Source organism: Suncus etruscus, chromosome 16 (assembly GCF_024139225.1).
Source record: "Suncus etruscus isolate mSunEtr1 chromosome 16, mSunEtr1.pri.cur, whole genome shotgun sequence".
NCBI classification, from domain to species: domain Eukaryota; kingdom Metazoa; phylum Chordata; class Mammalia; order Eulipotyphla; family Soricidae; genus Suncus; species Suncus etruscus.
In genome coordinates, this window is record NC_064863.1 from 11861982 (window position 1) to 11878451 (window position 16470).

Consider the following 16470-nt stretch of genomic DNA (forward strand, 5'->3'; position numbering starts at 1 on the left):
ACCTGAATGCCAGGTATAATCCCTGAGCCAGGAGTAAGCCCTTAGCAATGCTGGGGTAGGGTTGGGGGAAAAAAAGACAAGTGAACTTAGCTAAGAAATATATTCTTTATGGGCCAGAATGATAGTACAGCAGGGAGACCATCTGCTGTGCATAAAGACAACCCGGATTCAATTCCTGCCACCCTGTGGGGTCCCTTGAGCCTACCAGGAGTAATTTCTGAGTGCAGAGCCAAGAGTGACCACTGAGCATCATCAAGTGTAGTCTCAAAAGCAAAACTACACTCCCCCCAAAAAATGCCCATCTCAAGCATGGTTCCACTGACTTACTTACCTTCTTAATGTTGAGTTTCTCACTAATGTTGTACTTCGTGTCCATCTTAAATACAGTATAAAGGGCTTGATTATCTTTGCAGCGACTGTGGGAAGGACAGAGACCATAATCAGCAGTGCAGCCCCCCCTTTACCACTTTGAAGGCTGTTTACCTTCCTTCCACCCTTGAGCCCAGAAAATTTCAGGGGTTCCTCAGGGAATTTGCTGAATGTCACCCGACCCATCCTCATCCCCAGCTTGCCTGAAAGTCCCATTCGGGCCACAGCTTCACTAGGATCTTTCAGCCTATTCATTTCAATCTGACAATCAACTGGGTTTCTCGCTAATGTCCATCCTGTAATATATGTGCTTCCAGTGAGTGTGGGCAGGTGGGCTCCTGATTAGGGTCACTGGCAGCATAGCCCAGTACTATAGTTGATCTCTTATGGTCAGTGATGAGGACAGAGCAATGTTTGAATAAGAGTGTTTTTGAAAATCCCCTGACAGTGCATTAGAGTCACCTCCCCCCAGGGAGTCCTGGTGATTTCTAGACAGAAGACATCTTTGCTCTGTGTCCTAGAAGGATTTCCGGGGTAGGGTCATTGTTTGATGTCTCCATCCCTTTGCTAAGACAAGAGAAGGAAATGGGACACCCTCTTAAGATTAGAGATACTTGGGAAGCAAAATTCTCTTCTGAAGAATAGTTTTGAGCAACTAATACACGTATTCATGCTTATTAATACATTTATGAATTCACTTATTCATACTTGTAAGCCTCTTCAATAGTGAGAACCACTTCTGGATCATCTAATATAAGGCCAGAGAGATAGTATTTCCATTGCCCATTCAGCAAATATGGCGTGTCTAAGATCTGAAACAAATGAGAGAATAGCTGTTTCACACTAAATACAGGCATAGAATAGAACGAATATTCTCTTACACTACATCCTTGGGCTTTTCAGATCATGATTTTCAATAATAATGTGTGGCTGGAACTGCCACGGCATACATAAACTTTTAGGGGAGCTCAGCCCACCAGATGTATCCTCAGATTTTCCTGGTGGGGAGAACTAAAATAACCCCCTTGGGGTTCCTCAAAAGGCCCGCTGTGTGGATGGTTGAGGAATTTCCGAAGAGATGCTTGGCATTACATTTTTTGGTCAGTATTTGGCTATCTCTCCTTTGTAAATCTCAGGCAAAATTGTGCCCTCTATCAAATAATTTGGCTCAGAAATTCTAGCACCAAAAATTACTAAGAGGGGCCCGGAGAGATAGCACAGCGGCATTTGCCTTGCAAGCAGCCGATCTAGGACCAAAGGTGGTTGGTTCGAATCCCGGTGTCCCATATGGTCCCCCGTGCCTGCCAGGAGCTATTTCTGAGCAGACAGCCAGGAGAAACCCCTGAGCACCGCCGTGTGTGGCCCAAAAACCAAAAAAAAAAGAGAGAAAATATTTTGGGCCTGGAGAGATGGCACAGCGGCGTTTGCCTTGCAAGCAGCTGATCCAGGACCAAAGGTGGTTGGTTTGAATCCCAGTGTCCCATATGGTCCCCCGTGCCTGCCAGGAGCTATTTCTGAACAGACAGCCAGGAGTAACCCCTGAGCACCGCCGGGTGTGGCCCAAAAACCAAAACCAAAACCAAAAACAAACAAACAATCAAAAATTACTACGAGAACCCCTTTTCTGTATAATATTTAGCCCTAAAAGCAAAAACAATGTTTTTTCTCTTTTTCAAATATGTCCTCACAGCTGCAGTTTCTGGTAATCAAGGGCAAAGACAGAAAGCAGACCCTGGGCTATAGACTCTCCTTAGAAAAAGGGAAACCACACCTAATCACACCTAAGGGGGTTTGGGTCCTTCCTTTACTTGACCTCTAAAACTATAGAGCACAGCTCAGCATAGACCATGCTCCTAAATAATTTCTACTTCCTAATAATCCCTGATTTTGCATTTGTAGTAAGCTTGCAAAGAGCTATCTTGAGTTATAACCTTCTCCTTTGTAACTCAGAATCCTTATAGTTCACACCCATAGCATAACTATGTTTACTGTTAAACTTTGCTTTGTGATTGTAATTATTCTTCTCTATACCTATGGCTGGCTTTACCCCTATACATCCCCCTGCTTAAAACATCAAACTTGTCACAGTCCTGCCAGAAGATGTGTTGACCCACATACTCTGTGTGTGGTATCATTATTTCATATTTCATATTCATCCATTCTTGTGCCCGCTGCTTTCTTTTAGTGAAGGATTTCATCTCCAGTAGAAAATACTGAGACGCAAGACGCCTGCAGCATGGAACAAAGCAATTGACTACAGGGTAACACTAATGAGAATTACTCAAATGACTTCAAAAAAGTTTAGGAACATTTCATTTTAGTAAAACAAACATATCGTAAGTGGGAGCAAAATAGGTCATTGACTCTGAGAGCTGGCCACAAAAATGCCACACTAACCTGCAACAACTTCTGGTTCTGGTAGGGCTCACAGACCAGTTTCTCCACGTTGCCTCCTACGACGAACATAAGGACCACGAAGAACATGATTATCCAGCCTACGAGGAAACTGAACCCAACGCCACTGGGGAAAAAGGAAAGAAATTGAGAGTTTCTCTTAGCCAGGACTTCGTCTTCTCCACATGCACATACAGTTTCTGCTTAGTGGGGCAGGCAGACTTGCCCATCTTGGGCTTTGAGCAGGTAGATCTGATTGGCTATCGGGTATGGGGCACAGACGTGAGTAAGTTTTAGGCTCTTTCAGTCCTAGACCTGTCTAGGGACCCACATGACTTGGTGTCTGATCTTTTCACAGGCCAGGCATGCTCAGAGGCAGCCCTGTGAACCATACTTTGCACCAAGACCACAGAACTCGTGGCAGGCTCTGAAGTAGATAGTTCACATAGTTACTCTCAGACATGGGAAATGGACCAAGTTGGCTTTGTATTGGGTGGGACTGAGCGCAGCAAGAAAAGCAACTGGAGAACAAGGTAGGGGACCCAGAAGGGAAGTATGAACAAAGATGATGAGCACAGGTAGGATGCACTCTAATTTTGCTAAAAAGGAACCTTTGGTTACTTTTAAGACACCCCACAGTGGTATTCCAGGTTGATCCTAGGCATGATACTGGACTATGAGGTGCAGAGCAGGCCTTCTTGACTCTTAATCTTTCTCCTCAGCCCAGTAAATATACCCAATAATTCTTTTTTTTGGTGGGGTTGCACATACCTGATGATGCTCAGAGGACTGTGTGGTGCTAAAGATTGTACCTGAGGGGACCCACTGAGGAGACAGGGGCTAGTGATAGACACCCTGATGCTCTGGGAAGGCAGAGTATATGAGTGCTAAGTCCACTGCCTATGAACCTATAGATGACGTGCTAGACAGGAGTCAGCGATGGGTATGCGTTTGGGTGTTGGCAACTCAGGAAGGATCAGGAGTTCCCCAGGCTAGAATGTGAGGACCTCAGATATAGAGCAGGTGTAGGCATGCCAGCCAGCAAAGTAGTCTCCATGAAGGGTCAGGGAGTATAAAGGGATATCTGAGGGCAGCTGAAGATTGAGAAAGGCTGACATACAGAAGTGTGCTTTCTCAAGACACAGAGGTCACTGTGGACTGGAAGAAATGGACGGATGGGAGAGGGATCAGAGCTGCAGATTGGGGGTGAAGGAACCCATATAGATCTTTCTCCAAAGATGTCTGCACAAGGGGAAGATAGAGGGTAATTATTAGATTGTTGGAGTGAGATGAAGAGATAGATGGATGAGTGGAAGTTTCTTTTGTTATTGTTGTTGGTTTTGGGGCCACACTCATAAGTGTTCAAAGTTTACTCCTGGCTCAACACTTAGAAATAACTCCTGAAGGAGTGAACTCAGGATCTTGACTATGCAAGGAATACTCTATCCCTTACAGTTTATTTCCACAGATCCCTGATTTTATTTTTCAGGATGTGGGAGGAAATTACATATTTAAACACTGGAGATGGAAATATGGGAATGGGAAGAGGAAGAAGACAAACACCTCTAATAAATAATGTAAGTATATTAAATAATTAAATCTATTAAGTAAATAATTTACTAAATAATTTATTAAAATAAGGGGCTGAAGCAATAGCACAGCAGTAGGGCATTTGCCTTGCACATGGCTGACCCAGGATGGAGCTCGGTTCGATTCCCCGGTGTCCCATGTGGTCCCCCAAGCCAGGAGCAATTTATGAGTGCATAGCCAGAAGTAACTCCTGAGCATCACTGGGTGTGACCCAAAAACATTTTAATAAACAAATGAAGGCTTGATTTTAGAAAGATTTCAGGACAAGATCTTGGAATCATAACTTGGGAGACATCTGAGGTAATTTGTTGTACTGCATGAGTGTTTAAAAATTCTTAAGGGCAAGATTGGATATTACAGTGGGTTGGATGCTTGCCTTATGCACAGTCGACCTGGTTGCAATCCCTGGACATCCCATATGGTCCCCTGAACAAACCAGGACAGATCCCTGATGCAGAGCTAGGAGCACCACATGATGTGGCCCCAAAACAAAACCAAAAGCAAATACCAATTCTGTTATTAACCAAGCAATTGAATGTATATCATTGGCTCTCCAAACTCTCCCAACTACATGCAAGTGACAGAGGAGGCCATGAGTACATGCGGTCGAGGTCTGAATCTCCAGTATCCAATAGGCTTATCCCAAACGCCTGGAGCCCATAATACTCTTTATCACTGATTCAATGAGCCTCTTAAAAAAAGGGTCTGAGCTTGGAGTCTGCATAGCTTCCTCTCTGTACCCCTGCATCTAATTAACACTCACCTCCACTTCCAGTCACATCCAGCTCCTGCTTCCCACAAACCCCACCTCCCCTGCTCTTTTACACTCTGGTAGAATAAGGGCTTTCCTCAGACATGCACTCAGGTATCAATGTCTTCGGGGTAGGTAGGGACAATCGTTTCAGTCTACTGCAGGCTGACCACTCCTTGAAAACCCAAAGCTGTTTTAGAGTTTTCATGAACAAGCTACAGACAATGTTGTTCATATGGAATAGAACCTGATAGTGAATCAGTTTTCAACATGTAATTGGTAAGTGGAAGGTCAGATGGATGGGGTAACAAATAGATGGGTGGACAGATGGCTAAATAGATGGATATATGAATGATGGATGATTAATAAATGGGTGATGGATGAATGGGTGGATGGGTGAATGGGATGATGGGTGGATGGGTGGATGAATGGGTAATGGAAGCAATGGTGTCAATAGATGAGTGGTTGAGGATGGCTGGGTAGATGGATAGATAGATGGATAGGTAGAGAAGAAGCGACCACTGATGTAATTCCTCCCCACCAATAATTCCTATCACTGCTTTAAAGAGGAACTCATAATATATAACCAGTGCATTTAAGCTTGCGAATCAAAGAACAGTCTATTCAGAGCCTTCCTTTACTTCTCATACTAAATGGACACTCTTTTGGCACACAGAGTACCCAGGCCTGAGGCCACCGAACTTGGCAAAGGCATCACCAGCCGCCCTCCTCCCCACACGGCCTCTCGCCATGTAGCGAAGATACGCAAACACTCACACCATGAGGAAGATGCCACCGGTGTTGGAGACACAGCCCCGGGTGGTTGGGGTGGCCCTCTTGCTGTAGCCAATTGTACCACATAGTAAGCCGAGGAAATAGAAAGTCACTATGATGGTGAGCAGGAAGCAGAGAACCAACTTAATGACCCACCTAAAGGTGAAGAAAGCACGAAAATTGGGGTGTTAGTGCAAGACAAGAGTTATATCAGCATTACACTAAAAAGGCCCAGCTCAGGGCTTTAAGGGCAGGAAGAGCTGGTAACCAAATACCAGATTGATGATTCTTCTCCTTCCTCCAAGTCCTCCCACTCAACCAACAAGAGACCTTCACATCAGTCTTGGCTTTGACCTGATCTAATTTCTTCTGCTTCCTACCTGCAGGGCTAAAAAGGAGACTTTGCTCAATTTCCCCAAGGCTCTTGATAACTGCTAAGACTTGGACTGATCTCAGGGGTACTTGATGTTGTCAGACAGTCAGAGAGCAGGAGCAGACAACAGATGAAGACGAAACAAGCTCTTCTCCCTGATTATACTCAACAGGTCACTCAGAGGAATAGGGTTGGATTCCTTAATGAGGCAAAAAATTGCTCATTATCTAGCATGTGCACATTGGATCGTTCATAATTTTGCAAACACATGAAATGTAATTACAGTAGGAGGCAAACTTCCATTTGGTACTAGCCCTTGATATACGTAGGACAATCTATCTTCTCTATCTCTTTCTTTTTTGGGTTTTCAGTCACTCCTGATAGTGCTCAGGGTTTATTCCTGGCTCTGAGCTCAGAAATCACTCAGGGTATACTTGGGGAGTGCCAAGGGAATGCCTGGGACACCAGAGATCAAACCTGGGTCAGCTGAATGGAAGGCAAATGTTCTATGTACTATGGCTCTATGTACTATGCTCTGTACTATGGCTCTGGCACCAGTAGGTCTTCTCCTAATCTGTTTTTATAGCTTTCCTAGGAACAAATAATTTTTTTGGTTTTTTTTGTTTTGTTTTTTTGGGAACAAATAATTTCCAGCAGTGGAAGAACAACCAAGGGGAAAAATTCTTCCCAAGCTTTAAGGTGTTAATATACATTCATATATATAAATATGTAGGTATAAAAATGCTAATATAAATGATGTATTTTATATTTATATATATTATATATATTTTATATTTATATTTATATTGCTTCTGTGACAAAAGATTGCTATTAAAGCTTTTTGTTGCATGAAGAACAATTGTAAAAGCATCCGGCTCCCATTGGGTGGTGTTTTTTGTTTGTTTGTTTTTAACAGAGACAGAGAAAGTAAAATGAGATAAGTCGAGGAGCAGGAGTCAGAAATCTGTTCCAGTTAATCAGACCTCCCAATGTTTGTTTAAGACAAGCACATCCTTTCAGGGCTGGGTCAGTTGAAGGAAGGAGGCGTCCATTTCTTCTACAAGTGATAAAAGTCCTCTCTGAGGTGATTGGAAGTTCACTGAGGAAGAAGCTGTGAGGTGTCCATCAGCTACTTGCTGGAAGGGAGGATGAACCCCAACTTACTGATTTCTGAACAGTCACAAATAGAAGGCCCTTGAAACTTCAACATTACTTATCTTGTTCCTGAACTGAAGCTGCCTCCCTTCCCTGTCCCTCAGTTTCTTTTGGTGTGAAACAGGGAACAGTGTTGAGGGTTTCTATGGTTACCAAAAGCATGACCTCAATGTCAACAACAACCAGAATTTAGGAGATGGGTGTCAAACACTGTTTGACTGAAGTCCAGTTGTGAACAACTTTGTAACTATCTCATGATGATTCAATTAAAGAATTAACTTACTTTAAAAAAAACTTATTTTGTATTCTTGCATGATGTGACCCATTAAGAATGAACCTCTCTGGGGGCATGTATTGGTTTGGACAGTGACAGGGATACCAAGGATAGATCAAAGGGTGGGACAGTGGACCTGAGGGTCCTCTGTGTCTTTCCCTCCTTCCCCCTTTCCTGTGTGAGATAATGCCTGTTGTGTCCAGGATCATTGAATATTTTTGGGTCACCCTCACTGCCAATAGTAGGAGCAATGGCAGAGGCTAGTTCCAAGGATGCCCTTCCCACAGTGAGAATCCATCTTCTTTGATTTCCTTCATAAGGCAACAAAAATGGCTAATACTCAAATGGTCCTTTCAGATACAATTAGGCTTTGATTGGGGTCCAAGTATAACTCAGATGCTTAGAAGCCACTAAGAAGGGCGGAGAGATAGCATGGAGTTAAAGTGTTTGCCTTGCATGCAGAAGGTCAGTGGTTCGAATCCTGGCATCCCATGTGGTCTCCCAAGCCTGCCAGGAGCAATTTCTCAGCATAAAGCCAGGAGTAACCCCTGAGCACTGCTGGGTGTGACCCAAAACCAAACCAAAACAAAAAATAGAAGCCACTAAGGTCATCAGAACTGTATACACAGAACTCTTTGGCAGTCTTTTTTTTTTTTAATTTTTATGTGCCAGTATATTGTATACTTTCTTATTATTGGATATGTTTATTTAAACACCTTGATTACAAATATGATTGTAGTTGGGTTTCAGTCATGTAAAGAACACCCCCTTCACCAGTGAAACATTCCCATCACCAATGTCCCAAATCTAACTTCCTCCCCATCCCACCCCCACCTATACTCTAGACAGGCTTTCTACTTCCCTCATTCATTTACATTTTTATGATAGTTCTCAGTGTAGTTATTTCTCTAACTGCACTCATCACTCTTTGTGGTGAGCTTCATGTTGTGAGCTGGAACTTCCAGCCCTCCTCTCTTTTGTCTCTGACACTTATTGCAAAAAAGTCTTTCATTTTTCTTAAAACCCATAGTTCAGTGAGACTATTATGCTTCTATCTCTCTCTCTGGCTTATTTCACTCAGCATAATGGATTCCATGAACATCCATGTATAGGAGAACTTCATGACTTCATCTCTCCTGAGCTGCATAATATTCCATTGTGTATGTGTACCACAGTTTCTTTAGCCATTCATCTATTAAAGGGCATTTTGGTTGTTTCCAGAGTCTGGCTATTGTAAATCGTGCTGCAATGAATATAGGTGTGAGGAAGGGATTTTTGTATTGTATTTTTGTGTTCCTCAGGTATATCCCTAGGAGTGGTATAGCTGGATCGTATGGGAGCTCAATTTCCAAGTTTGGGAGGAATCACCATATCGCTTTCCATAAAGGTTGGACTAGACAGCATTCCCACCAGCAGTGAATAAGAGTTCCTTTCTCTCCACATTCCTGCCAGCACTGCTTGTTCTCATTCTTTGTGATGTGGCATCTCTGTGGCATGAGATGGTACCTCATAGTTGTTTTGATTTGCATCGCCCTGATGATTAGAGATGTGGAGCATTTTGTCATGTGCCTTTTGGTCATTTGTATTTCTTCTTTGACAAATTGTCTGTTCATTTATTCTCCTCATATTTGATGGGATTAGATTTTTTTTGTAAAGTTCTATCAGTGCCTTGTATATTTTGAATATTAGCCCCTTATTTGATGGGTATTGGGTGAATAGTTTCTTCCACTCAGTGGGTGGCTCTTGTATCCTGTATTTATCCTTGTATTCCTTTGAGGTGCAGAAGCTTCTCAGCTTAATATATTCCCATCTGTTTACTCTGCATCCACTTGTATGAAGAGTGCTGTTTCCTCCTTAAAGATATCTTTAGTCTCAATGTCATGGAGTGTTTTCCATACGTGTTGTTCTATATACATTATGGTTTCAGGTATGATATCAAGGTCTTTAATCCATTTGAATTTTACCTTCATACACGGTGTTAGTCTTTGGCAGTCTTTATGCTCAGAAATGGACATGCCTATGAGGGAACGTTCCTGAATTTGCACAGCATCTCTGTAAAAATCCTCTCTGCACTCTTACAGTTATAGCCTATGTGCTACCAACACAAACACTTCTGATTTCTTTCATGTTTTTGGTCTTTAGTGGAGGGAATGTGGCTCTCCCCAGAAGTGCTCAGAGTGGCTCAGGGACAAGTTGGCAGGGCATTGGGACTCAAGAAATGGTGTCCAGGTCCTGTTATGCCAAAATCCTTCCGGTTTTGAGGGCAAGAGGACATGTGGTACCAGAGATCCAATCTGGGTTGGATCAAACCCAGATTTACTCCTATATTATCTCCCTAGCTCCAAATTTCTTCTTCTTTTTTAAACCATTTATGGGGGAGTATTTGGGGGAGGGAGGACCATACCCAGTGATGCTCAGGAGTTACTCTTGGCTTTGCACTTAGGTATCACTCCTGGTGGGTCTCAGGGGATCATAGGATGGCAAGGATTGAACATGGGTCTGCCACATGCAAGGCAAGTACTCTACTAGCTGTACTATCTCTTCAGCCCATGGCTCCCAATTTCTTAGAACACTTAAACAAAAGTTCAAAGAGAATAGGAAGGGTTTTGTTGGAGCTAACCTGATTCCCAGAGACACACCTTTATCCCAATTTCATCCCCAGCTCTGTTTTCCCATCACCAAGGCATTACTCACCCGTACAGGTCATACTTCTCCATTAAGGTGAAATAAGGGTCAATGCTACTTTCAAAGTCATCAATGTTCCTCGTAAAATTGGCTATCATATCCTGAATAGGCAGATCTTTAGTTATGTTTTCAAGTTGAGAACCAGTGGAATTCAGTCTCTTTTTGATATCTGAAAGCAAAAATACCTCAGATATATTGTTCCAAACTCGAACAAAAAAACCCAAAACCTGGTGTGAGAAAAATGCAGAAAAACTTGATCCATCTTGCTTTCTCTTGGGTGCTGCACATGTCTACAATAAAGAAAAGCTTCTACTACAAGCACAAATGGAGCCCAGGCCAGCGAAAAAGAGACTATTTCAGAAAGCATCAAGCTACGAGTGCTAACATGCATGTTTCAGTGCTGATATCAAGCCAGAGTTTTCTTCTTTTCACATTTAAAGAAATGGGTTCAGTGATAAAAAGTCACATTGTGCTTCTGTAGGGAAGACATTTTTCTAAGTGTTATGTTCTTATTAAAAATGTTGAATTAAAAAAATTAAAATGCTGAATTTTTTTGAGGGATGGAGTGATAGAGCCTTTGTCTTGTGCATGGTTGACCTGCGTTTGATCCTTGGCATTCCATATGGTCCTCTGAGCCAACCAGGAATAATTCCTGAGCACTGAGCCAGGAACGACCCCTGAGTACTGCTGGATATGGTCTTAAAATAAAAAAATAAATAAAAAGCTGAATTTTATAAGTGTCATGTATTCCACTGGGAAAGAGATTGGCAGGTTGGAGATTGTCTCAACAGTAACAGGTGGAGTGGTACCTAACTGGCATTGGGTGCTGGGATGCTGAGGACCCAGTTTTGCTAGGGAATATGGGGCCATATATGGTGGTATTTGGAGGATGGGTGTGTGATATTGGGCACTGAACTTGGGCCTGGCACATGGCAGGCAAGCATCTTGCCTCTGTGAGCCATGGTGGGGCCTAAGAAGGGATTCTCAGTTCCTGTTTTGCTCAATTCAAATGAGCAATGCTAAGGGTCAAGGAGATAAGTGCTCTCTGGAATATCTTTGCTGCAGAAAACACCAGGAATGGGATAGAATTGGGTTTTATCTAACTCTTGTGTAGTATTGGGCAAAAGAAAAATTAATAACATAGGAGTTCCCCTATTTAAACAATGTTAGGAACACAGTAGTCTGGTCAAGTCTTATTTGAATCATATACACTGAGGCTTAAACTATGCCTCTGTCTTGTATGAGCATCCACATACGCACGCATGCACGCGCACACACACACACACACACACACACACACACACACACCCCAAACCAACAATTTCCCAGTAGTCCAAGAGCTGCTATGAACATTCACCCCAGTCCTTTAGAGAGGAGAGAAGGGCAGCTTCAGCTTTTTGGAAAATGATATACTATGAGGTACCCTAGGATAAATCACCACACCCAATTGTTGCCTATTGTGGGCTATGGTTGGCTTTATGAGAAATGGCTCTTGACATGGACCCTCAGAAATTCTCCCCGGGCACTCATGCCCTGTATCTGAAAAGGGGGACATGTGCCTATAGCAGCAGAAACAAGATGAACTGCCCCAAATAAAAGACAAGCAGCAAGAAAGCAAAGGTGAGCCCGCTCCAACCGAATTTCTAGGCTACTGTGTGTGTGTGTGTGTGTGTGTGAGAGAGAGAGAGAGAGAGAGAGAGAGAGAGAGAAAGAGAGAGAAGGAAGAAGGGAGAGGGAGAGGGAGAGAGAGAGGGAGGGAGAGGGAGAGAGAGAGAGTGTGTGTGGCAGAGTCCAAAACTCTGTCACATGGGGGGCTGGATGATGGGCTCTTCTTCTAAGGGCCCGTTTGCCCAAATCTAAAGGCTAGAGGCATCAAGCCCATTATTCCACAGTACTTGGAGCCCAATTCCCATGAGTGCTGAGGCCCCAGGATTCTTAACAAGCCTGTAGTTCTAAGAAATGCACTCTGGGGATGAGTTCCCTAGATTTCTAAACTGGCACTTCCCACTGTCTTGCTTCTAACTCAGATTCCTGGCCTGACCCCTTCAGTGGTTCTGCCTGTGCCCCCCTCCAGGGAACCTTCTATGATCCCCTCTCCTGGGGTCCTCCAGACACATTGCTGCATGTCCCCAGATTTTGATGACCAGCTAAGTGTACACTCAGCTGAAAGTTGGGCTGGCCTCATGCCTGATTCATTCCCACCCGCAGGCCCAGCAGTGCCATGGTGCTCTGAGGATGTGTGTCTGAGTGGCGGAAGGTAGGCACAACTAAAGGCTGTAAACAAGAGAGCAATGATTTTGTGTATTTTTTGGCTTTTGGGCCATACCCCATGGTGCTCAGGGGTTATTTCTGGTGGTGCTTGGGGAACATTATGGAATGTTCTGGGGACCATGTAGGATGCTTGGGGTTGAATCTGGTCGGCCGCATACAAGGCAAACACCCCACCCGCTGTGCTATCATTGCTCCAACCCATCTCCCGGGGGTTTTAACTTTTCTGCAACGATATGAAATGAGTGGTGGGTAATTTGGCTGACTGAGCAGCTTGTGCCTCAATAGACCTGGGAAAACTCTGGCTTGTGTTTAGGCAATAACTCGGGGTGAGGTAGGGACAGAGATGGAGTGTGGGGAGTGGGAAAAGAGGCAAGGCTGGCTCATGCAGAATTGTACAGCTCCTTTGGCTAGACTTACAGTGGAGAACTGCATGGGTTGGCAGAAAGAGGTCCAGGAGGAGGGAAGAGACAGGAACAGATTAGTCAGCAGTGGACAGCATAGCTGTTCCATGCTAGCACCAGGAAGGAGCTGGTCTTTCACGTTAAACCGTAGGGAACACACAGAGCATCTAAGACACATGTAACAGGATAAAATACTGCTCTCCCGTCTTTTAAAACCCAGAGCTTTAATGGGTTAAAAGAACCCCAGTAGGAAAACAAAAATCAAATAACTCTTACAGTTTTAAAATGTCTTGACTCACAAGTGAAAGAGAAACACTGAGAAAATAACTTTCTTGTTTTGTTGGGGGGGGCACTTCCTGTGATCCTTTGGGGTTACTCCTGGCTCCATATTCAGGAATCACTCCTGGCAAGACTCAGGGTACCCTATACAATGCTAGGGATTGAATCTGGGTCAGTCCTGTTTAAAGTAAGCATTCTCCCCCACTGTCCTCTCATGCCCACCCAGTAGAGCTCACTTTTTCTAAAGAAATCAAAACATAAGAGAGTCTTATATTAGTAACAAGCCCAGGCTTAGCTCCTTTCTACATGGAGAACTGTCTCATATCCTTTCTCTGTGCCCATAGCCAAAATCTATAACCAGGATACAAGGGGATTTCGTTATTCTGTCACTTAAATTGTAAACCACCTTAAGTACATAAAATAGCCTTTATATCAGCACCAGTAGACAAAATAAATCTTGATAAATAACATTCCTTTCTAAAAAGAAAATTAGTGCTAAGATTGTAATAACAGGGCCAGAGAGATAATAGGGTGGGTAGGGTATTTGCTTTGCACATACTGACCCGGGTTCGATTCCCTGCATCCCATATGGTTTCCTGAATGTGCCAGGAATGAATCCTGAACATAGAGTTCCGGGTGTGCCCCCCCCCCCAAAAAAAAAAAAAAAAAGCCAAGAAGCTTGTAATGACAGACAGGTAGTTTTTATCTCCCATAGTGAAAAAAAAATTATTGGCCAATAGATGTCAACTGGAACTGGGCAGAAAACCAGAGGTAGGAGCTCGAGTGACCCATTCTTGGGACCAGGCAATGACAAACAGATCAAAAATCACAAGGAGACAACAAAGACGGGCAAGGGAGCAAGTCTGTTCCGGCACTGCCAATAAGTACAATGTGGAAATGTCTGCATGGAAGTCAGAGCCAATGTATCCATCACTAACTGCTCCAATGGCTGCCTGTAAGTTCGCAACCCTGTGTTTGTTAGTTAAATGAAGCACTGCAGCCTGTGAGGTCTGGGTAAAATGAACTCAAAGCATCACTATTTTGGGTGATGGTGGAGTGGAATCAGTAGGTGGAAATAAACTGGGGTACCTCCCTTTAACTTCTCCAAGTGCCAATCTGCTTCTTTTCTGTTTGTTGTTTATTTGTTTGGGAGTACCACCTGATGGTGCTCGGGGCTTACTTCAGGTCTGTGCTCAGGGATTACCCCTGGAGGTGCTCCATATGGGGCACCAGGGATCAAAGCTAGGTTGACATTGTGCAAGACAAGTTCCATGCCCATTTTACTCTCTCTCCCTTCTCTTTCCCCCCTCCCCCCTCTCCCCCTCCCCTCTCTCTCCTCCCTCTCTCTCCCCCCTCCCCTCTCTCTCTCCTCCCTCCCCTCTCTCCCCCTCCCCTCTCTCTCTCCCCCTCCCCCCTCTCTCTCTTCCCTCCCCTCTCTCTCTCCTCCTTCCCCTCTCTCCTCCCTCCCTTCTCTCTCTCCCCCTCCCCCTCTCTCCTCCTTCCCCTCTCTCTCCTCCCTCCCTTCTCTCTCTCCCCCTCCCCCCTCTCTCCCCCCCTCCCCCTCTCCCCCCTCCCCCCTCTCTCCCCTTCCCCCTCTCTCTCCCCTCCCCCCTCTCTCCCCTTCCCCCCTCTCCTTCCCCCTCCCCCCTCTCTCTCCCTCCTCCCCCTTCTCTCTCTCCCCCTCTCTCCCTTCTCCCTCTCTCCCTCTCCCCCTCTCTCCCCTCTCTCCTTCTCTCTCTCCCCCTCTCTCCCACTCCCCCTCTTTCTCCCCTCTCCCTCTCTCCCTCCCCCTCTCCCTCTGTCCCCCCTCTTCCTCTCTCTCCCCTCTCCCTCTCTCTTCCTTTCTCTCTCCCCCTCTCTCCCACTCCCCCTTCTCTTCCCCCCTCTTTCTCTCTCCCCTCTCCCTCTCTCCCTCCCCCTCTCCCTCTGTCCCCCCTCTTCCTCTCTCTCCCCTCTCCCTCTCTCTTCCTCTCTCTCTCCCCCTCTCTCCCACTCCCCCTTCTCTTCCCCCCTGTTTCTCTCTCCCCTCTCCCTCTCTCCCTCCCCCTCTCCCTCTGTCCCCCCTCTTCCTCTCTTTCCCCTCTCCCTCTCTCTTCCTCTCTTTCTCTCTCCCCCTCTCTCCCCCTCTCTCTCTCCCTCCCTCTCTCTCTCCCTCTCTCTCTTCCTTCCTCCCTCCCTAGTCCTTGCCAAGCAGCTTCTGGGCAGTTGGAGGGGTTCAAAAAGGGGGGGGTAACTTACTGGTTTTGTTTTTTGGGGAGAGGGCACATTGGCAGTACTTAGGCTGTTCTCCCGACTGCATTCAGAGATCATTCCTGGCGAGCTCATATGTGGTGCATAAGGCTGAAACTGGGTCAACTGCTTGCAAGGCAGGTGCCTTACCCCACTATACTATCTCTCCAGCTCCTAATAAATTGTTCTCTAAATGTGTAAATGTGTTTCAACAGAAAAGAGACTTATTCTCAAAGTTCCTATATGAGGACATTTTTGTTTTTATTTGTTTGTTTGGGGGTCACACCTGACAGTACTTAGGGCTAACTCTTGGTGGGCTGAAATGGGGATGTTGGGGATTGAACCTGGGTTAGCTGTGCGTAAGGCAAACACCCTACCCACTGTAGCATCACTCCAGCCCCAGGGACCATATAGTATGAGGGAAAAGAACACAATCCTCCACATTTCTTTGTACCAACTAATCAATCTCAACAAAGGAAAAATGCCAAGTAATGCCAAACTGTGAGTCTCACCTGCTATGAAGTTTTGGGTTTGACTTTGCACCATCTCAGGGATATCGTTAAAGGTTGCATTGCCCTAGAAAACATTTCCAAATAAATTAAACAGTAAATGGAAGAACGAATTCCCATCATGCATTTTGTTTTTTCTCCCAGTGTTGTGTGTCCTAGAGCAGCAAAATGAAAACATACCATTCTTGTTTTAGGCTGGAACAATCACTTACAGGGTCGTTAGAAGTTAAAGCAATCTTTTGCAAGGACTTTCTACCAATTGTATCTGTTGATCATGTTAAATATTTATTAATTTATATTCAAATTTCTTTATCCTTTCAGTTTATGTCCAGAATGCTTCCTGGACCAAGAGGTACAGCATCTTGTATCAAACTGGCACAGGTCCAGCCCCCAGCCCTGTAAAATATCAGCCTGCA

General features: G+C 44.7%; 1 protein-coding gene across 1 annotated transcript in view; it reads right to left on the reverse strand.

The window, feature by feature from the left end:
- PROM1 (prominin 1) overlaps window positions 1–16470 on the reverse strand; it is a 104571-nt gene that overhangs the window by 14741 nt on the left and 73360 nt on the right. The window contains exons 10-15 of the mRNA XM_049789976.1: window positions 16058–16121; window positions 10375–10534; window positions 5882–6034; window positions 2767–2890; window positions 1078–1181; window positions 332–416 (exon numbers count right to left, since the gene is read on the reverse strand). Of these exons, the coding sequence (XP_049645933.1) occupies window positions 332–416; window positions 1078–1181; window positions 2767–2890; window positions 5882–6034; window positions 10375–10534; window positions 16058–16121 (690 nt within the window). The remainder of the gene's footprint in view (window positions 1–331; window positions 417–1077; window positions 1182–2766; window positions 2891–5881; window positions 6035–10374; window positions 10535–16057; window positions 16122–16470) is intronic.